We start from the raw sequence: 7606 nt of genomic DNA on the forward strand, positions 1-7606 counted from the left end.
ACCGTATAAGGTAACTTCCGTTTCATTGGGTGTTCGTTACCGTGAGTATTTACTGTAAGTATCGAGAGCCGTAATACAGCGCATTTAGTGAAAACAGTTGTTTTAATTTTGTTTTCTTCCCGAACCCTTTGGGACTTTTCTCCAGCTGTCTAAAGGCTACCCAGGTACCGCAAAGTGGACCTTCAGCCACTATAAATAACGAAGGTGGCGCCCGAGGCAACGTAACCGAAGAAATCCGCAAGGAAAGCGCTACAAATTTGGCGCCCGAGCAGGGACCGACTTTTTTTTTTCCCCTTTATTATAGTCTGTTTTCTTTTGCCGGTTTTCTTTAGCTGAAAAGAAATGGACGAGGAAGGCTACAGCTTAGACAGGGCCGCTGGTGGAGTGACCGAGGGTCGAGACAGCGACAACATGGAGTTGTCGGTAGTGCCGGGACCGACTGACGTGAGGGTGAGTTGGATTTACGGGTTGAAAAAGGAAGAGTTGCAGGGTCAACTCAGTAAGTTTCAGAGTACGAACGGTATGATAAAGCCAGACGCCTTAAATTATGTCTGAAAAGAGGTGATAATATTTCTGAGTTCAAAGATAATACAACTGGATCCTCTGGTCAACTTCCAACTGGGCCTAATCAGGATCAGTATCGAGTCTTTGCATGTCAGCACGTCATTGTCAAACCACTGTGATGTTTTATTGTCAACAGCACTGGTGCAAGTTGTTAATCACTATTGGTGATGTGATGACTTGCAGAGCTCTCTTAGACACTGGTTCCCAGTCAAATTACAACAATCAAAATGCCAAACCCCAAAACATCCTTTGTTCAATCCCAACAACCCACAAAGATCAAAACGGTGATCGGATCTGGTGAGATGACAGGTCTCAGCACACCCCTGAGTCAAGAACAGGAATTAGCCATGTCTGTCATCCCAAATCTAACTGAGGGAGTTCCAACCCTGATGAACTTGACATTAACTTCTGCCCAAAATCCTACCAGTACCAGCTGGACTACCCTAATTCAGGAGGGCGAGTCATCAAGCTCTCTGCCCGAAATCGATTTGGAGAATGTAGATGAGTCTTATAAAACACTAATTGCATATGCCAAGAACAACAACTTGGGGGGGAAAATTATTAAAGAATACTCCAAAAATACCAGCTTTATTGATCGAGGACTATTCAACATAACCCTGTATGAATACCTATCTAAGGAGATATCCGAGTCTCAAGCCTTGGGAATGCTCAAGGGCATTAGGATGGAGAGGCAGAGGGCACAGGCCCAAAGTTCAAGGGACGCAGAACATGCTATGCAAAGGTTCATTACTGAGCAGGAAGCATTTCTAACCATGGCTCTGGACAAGCTGCGACAATCAAGCGACAACGAAAAGAATTGTATACACGTCCTGCGGCAAACCATGGATACATGGATATGTCCTGCGGCAAACCATTGAATAGAATCGAAAAACAAAAACTTGACTCAACACTCACACCCAAATCATCATCGACAGTGTCTTCCATCTCAACAGATCCTCCTGATACAAGTTTGTCCTTTGGCAATCTTCTTTTGGGGTGTAATGCTAATGGCATTATCATATCATATCAAGTGATCAAAAGTCCTGTAAATCAAGCCTTATGGAAGCAGATAGGAGACTTCTTAATAGGAGTCCCGGGAGACAGCCTAAATTCTGTTAGCGTGCCAGAACTAATAAAGTGCTTCAGAAGAGACAATCCCAGTCAGTCCAACAACACCAAATGGATTTTAAGTCTTCAATAGATTTAGAAACAAAAAAAAAAAAAAAAATTGCTAATATTTTCCCGGGGCATCACAATAACAACTGTTCTAATGTAAGTAGTTGAACCCATTGCACAGCATTTCACTCTTCAACTATGTTGCAATCTTCTTAGTGGGTAGTTTGTTCCTCACTTAGGTCAATTTTTTCATAAAAGTTGTGTTTTTTCATCCACATGAAAAAGTAGTAAAGTATTCAGCATATACAGGATACAGATCTTTAAAATAGGCCCCATTTCTTGCTTGAACCACCCTAAAAAATGTCAGACTACCTATAAAAGTTTGTAGTAATTATGCATCAACATAGTTTATTAAGGTTAGGTATGAAATTGCTATTGCAATCTTACCTGGGCCAGCAGGCATTGTATCCATTATGACCATTGAAAATATACATTTACTTGATTTTAGTGTATAATCTTCACCGATTATTAGATTATTATTGTAATAAAAATACAATTATTGCATGTTAATTTTTTGACACATCAAAACAAAAACAAAAGCACAGTGACCAGTTGGCATTTGACATCACAACCGATCCAAGATGGCCGATCAGCGGAACTTGTTTACGTAAAGCCATCCGCCGGGTGACGTCACAGTGGATGCTCGGGGGCACAATATGCCCTATAACCGAAGGAATTACTGGCGTGGTCTGTGGTCAAGGATGGTAAACAGTAAAGGATTGCTTAATCCCATAAGCGCAATCTTGCCGGTATCGGCTCGGGCCGGTGACGATTTTTACGTCACCATGGGGCCGGAGATCTCGCGTTCGCGCGATTGTTTTGCGCGATTGCGGTCGATCATTCACGAATATGCATTTTAAATTTCAATGGTTATATTGAGTGTGAGTTTTTAAAATTGTAACTAATAGAGCAAAAAAAGACAATTTGAGAGTGTTATAAATTGAGTTAGGTTTATTACGAGTTGGTAAGTTTTGTGAATACTGATTAAAAATCATTTTATAATTTAACCAACGAGTGTATTAATGAAAGCTATGTTTAATCGAAATGTTTATGTATAATATAACGAAATGTAATGTTTAATAAAATTAAAATTATTAATCGCTCATTAATATAAGAGTTGGTTACAACATTTTTTCGTCGACTGTACTCTATAATAAATGTTTATAATCCTCAAAAAAAAAAAAAAAATACTAATTGTCAGTTGTATACGCGACACCGTAAACCGAAATCACCTGCACCCTTGACAATGACAGATAGTTCTGTCGATAATGGCGGATCTGAACTAAATGAATTCGTTATTCATTCGTTATCGTCAATTAAAAAACTCTGTTAATAAATACACAGTCGACGGAAAAATTACTTTAATTAAGTATATTGTTTTGTTAGAGTTAACCATATAAACGATACCTGGGCAGATGTGCGAGATTGTAACATGCAAAAGTAATAGACGGTCTCTTAAGGAAATAGGTGTTCACATGATTTTTCATTCGTTTCCAAAAGGAAATAACTTAGTATCATCTACAATCAGAAAAGAATGGGTACACAGATGTGGAAGAAGTGATCAAATCAATCTGAATACAGCTAGGATTTGTGCATTACACTTCACAGATAATGATTATGACAGGGATTTGCAACACGAACTCTTAGGTATTTATTCATAAAAAAACGCAGTAAATCTCGTACATAGCGTCTCGGGCGAATATTTAGCGTATTGTGCGCCCGATGACCCACTGTGACGTCAGAATTCATTCGCCGCCGGGAAACAAAATCGGCCGATCGAGCAATCCTTTACTGTTTACCGTCCTTGGTCTGTGGTTATGTATTACTCTTTGATTCTCTCTCTACATTAAAGTAGTCCATCTTCACAGAGTGGAGACATTACTTTCCCTTTGACATAGGTAAGTTCGAATAATCAAAATATCTAAAAATTTAGATTCATTACTGCCAATTTTTGCTAAAATGTTTGAGATAATCATATCTGACTTGATTAATGAATATATTTCAAATAAAAGCATAACGTCCACAATTCAATCAGGTTTCAGAAAGAATTATAGTACGGCAACTGCTCTTACCAGGGTAAGCTCGGATATCTCCCAGTATATGGACCAGTCTTGTGTCAGTTGTTTGGTGTTGCTGGACTTCAGTAAGGCTTTTCACCGGATAGTGCACACTTTACTTATTGCTAAATTGAGATATGATGGGTTCTCGGATATGGCATGTAATTGGTTCAAGAGCTATTTCAATAACAGGACACAACTTGTTGAGCTTGAGGGTGAAAGGCCAGGGCGCACCACGATCAAGAGGGGAGTACCGCAGGGCAGTATTTTAGGTCCCTTGTTATTCAATATTTATACAGCAGACCTTCCTCGTCAGGTCGGCTTTTGTGCTGTTCATATGTACGCTGATGATACACAATTACTGTACGGGTTTTCCCCTGAAATAACAAATAGTGCTAAAAACAATGGACTAGAATTAAACATTAGTAAATGTACCCATTTTATTATTGCTTCAAACAATGTCAGAAATAAATATTTAAATCACAACTTTAGTACTTTGCACATTAACAATATTCCACTTGAGCAAAAGAACACTGCAAAAAACTTAGGAGTTTATTTCGATAGTGATTTAAGTTTCGAGTCACATGTAGACAAAAAGGCGGCGTCACTAATGATTAGACTAAAATGTTTGTATCCCTATAAATATCTGTTGCCTAAAGACCTAAAAACTAAATTAATAGACTCTTTGTTACTGTCGCAATTCGATTACTGTACCGTGGTTTACTATAACTACCTATCAATTGAGTACAAAACCAAAATTCAAAAAACACAGAATGCGTGCATTAGATTTGCACACCATAAATATAAATATGACCACATTACCCCGACATATGTAGCTAATAAAATTCTGAAGTACAACCTTCGTGCTGAGCTGCAGTTCACAATGTATGTGCAAAAAATATTTATATATAAGCTACCAAATTATTTATACTGTTACTTTAGGAATAGGTTACACTTACATGGATTAGCGTTAAGAAATATGATACGGTTTGATATACCCCAACACAAGACTGCTAGGTTTAAGAATAATAATATAATAATAAGAATTGTTTTCCTTATAAGGCTATCTCAATTCTGAACTCACCAATTTACCACAAAATAACCAATTGTTCCAAAGGTTCTTTAAAAAAGTACTTGCATGAAAGCCTATTAGAAATATGCTAAAATTACTAATAGTCATAAAATTTTTTTGTCCATATTAGTTTTTAAGTTGTATATGTAATCTGCGGGCCACATGGAAGAACGCACCAAGCGAATGCAGGCCCTTTGTGTGAAATGTATATTTTTTTGCACAATAAATATTATTATTATTATTATTACTTATTGTTTAAAAAAAAAACATGGCAGCAGCACAAAGATGTTTTTTTTACAATCATAGTACTTGATAGATGTTGTCTCATACAAGTGGTTTGTAGAACTAGTACACCAGGTGTCCAAGAGCACCCTGGACATAGGAGATTAACATGGGAAAATGGTTTTGAGTTTTTTCCGGATAAACAGGTCATTGTTGCTGATACGGTTGCTCCGCTTATACAGTACAGGGAAAAAAATTTAAACTTTCGCATTTTTGTTCGTGTTTTACGACGAAAGGGCTCAAATTAGAGATAAAAATACAGAAAACTAGTCCGTGACTACAACTACTACAACTTTCATTAATACGATTTTACAATCAAATCAACCGTACAGGCGCAAAAAAATCCAAACCGTTTTCCCATGTTAATCTTCTATGTCCATGGTGTTCTTGTACACCTGGTATAAACTCACCACAAACTACCTTATTACTACAGACAAACTAATATATTAAGCGAACACATAAAATAATCGGGAAGATTTCACCAACTTAAAATCCATAGCGAACTGTACTAAATTTTTTGTCAAAAATATATTCGAAATCTGTTTGCCACCGTAATATTACCTCGTTTATTTCATTTAAGGGAGACATTCCCTCAAAACTGTTTCAAAAAATGAAACCAAACTTTTATTTGAAAAATATGAAAAATGTGTATTAAGGGAGAGTTGTAGGGAATTATAATCCTTACAAGATTGCGTCAGGATACTTTTTCCCTAAAAGCTCATTTAAGAGAAATATTTCTTCAAAACTGTTTCAAAAAATTAAACGAGTACATAACTCGGTTATTTGAAAAAATATAAAAAAAGTGTGTTGCCCTAAAGGTCATTTAAAGGAGATATTTTGTCGAAACTGTTTTAAAAAATGAAACGAGATTGCCAACTTACAACTTTGTGGGAAATTAAGATGTTCATCTTTACCTTTAAAATGGGGAAATACACTTTAGACGGAAAAATCGTCTTTCTATATTTTCGAAAACAAATCTCCAAAATATATAAGCTCAAGCTGTTTTCAAGAAAAACACTGACAAACGTTGGAGAAAATATTCAATTCAATGCCTTAATATATGAAGCAATAATTAATTGTGTCGTATGGTAAAGTCTACGGATTATTTTTCCCAGTTCCAACTATGTGGCTTTCGGTTGTCCGGGTTGCGAGAAATTAGGCACAGGCACTGACTTAAGCGGTTTTAATACTTTTTACAGTTATTTAACATTTTACGAAAGGATTTTTTTTTGTGGACGCTGTCACGGGGTCAGTGGCGGAGGAATTGGTTGTTGTTACAAGTTCTCCCCCTTTACTTCGCGAATCAGAATTGAGGAGTGAACACTAGGATTTGGTTTGGCAGTTGGCTGGTCACAACAACAGCATTTGGGTTTGGCGGTAATTCGTCCCGTTCTTTTGGTTTCCGTTGGTTTAGGGGGTCGTCCTCGTTTTCTGAGTGCTCGGAGTAGCGTTGTGTCGCTGGGACTGCCACTACGGAATGGTGTTAGTGCAGAAGCATGGTACTTACCAAGGGTAGCTTCTGGATTGCTGGGAGCAGCAATTTCAAAAGTAGTGGGCGTGACTACTTTGGTCAGTACGTAGGGTCCATCACGCTTAGGGACAAACTTGGAAGTATACGAGTTCTTGGCTTTGCTGAGGGCGTGTGTCTCCACTAATACATGGTCACCAAGTTGATTTTTAGGGGGTTCTCTGTGCTTTTGGTCAAAATACTTCTTGGAACGGTCTTGTTGATGTTCAGAAGTGTCACGGGCATTTCGCAGTACGGAGCTAACGTTCTTTAAATATGGAGTCAGTTGACATTCTAAGTTGTCGGCTGCAACTATGGATCGCATGTCTCGACTGACGTCATCAGGTGATCTTAGTTCTCTTGCAAACGTCAAGTAGGCTGGTGTATAACCTGTTGCTTGGCTCTTGGCGGTATTCATAGAGAACCGAATGGAAGGAAGCTTATATTTCCATTGCGTATGATCTTCGGCGACAAGTATGGACAATTGAGTCTTTAAGTGCCGGTTCTTGCGCTCAACCGGATTCGCTTCCGGATGGTAAGCTGGTATAAGGGATTGGTGGAAGCCAAGTGCATGAGCTGTCTGTTGCATTATCGAACTTACAAATTGGACACCATTATCCGATATGACACGTCTTGGTACGCCATATCGAAGGACAATTTCGTCTATTAAGCATCTTTCACAATTCTCAGCTGTAGCTTCTTGTAAGGGAAATATCTTTATCCATCTGCTTACGGTATATTCCACGATAAAAATCCATTTGTATCCATCTGGTGTGGTAGGTAAGGGACCGAATAGGTCAATAGATATTACCTCAAATCTTTGGGCTTGAGCTGGAGTTTGTAGTTAACCAGCTGGCTTCAAGTTACTAGCTTTGTACCTTTGACACTCGAGGCATTTACTTATGTGTTCTATAATAGTACGCCTCATCCCGCGTCAGAAGTAACGCT

General features: G+C 38.2%; 1 protein-coding gene across 1 annotated transcript; it reads right to left on the reverse strand.

Annotated features, from left to right (window-relative positions):
* Positions 1-6425: 6425 nt before the first annotated feature.
* Positions 6426-7247, reverse strand: LOC145738112 (uncharacterized). The gene has a single exon (XM_081992974.1). The coding sequence runs from the start codon at positions 7245-7247 to the stop codon at positions 6426-6428; it is 822 nt and encodes a 273-aa protein (XP_081849100.1).
* Between the last annotated feature and the right edge of the window lie 359 nt (positions 7248-7606).

Source organism: Ips typographus, linkage group LG15 (assembly GCF_016097725.1).
Source record: "Ips typographus isolate SLU linkage group LG15, UJ_Ityp_2.0, whole genome shotgun sequence".
Classification (NCBI taxonomy): Eukaryota; Metazoa; Arthropoda; class Insecta; order Coleoptera; family Curculionidae; genus Ips; species Ips typographus.

Excerpts from the sequence above, each read along its gene's own strand:
- LOC145738112 (XM_081992974.1), bottom strand. The coding sequence starts at position 7,247 with ATGCAACAGACAGCTCATGCACTTGGCTTCCACCAATCCCTTATACCA.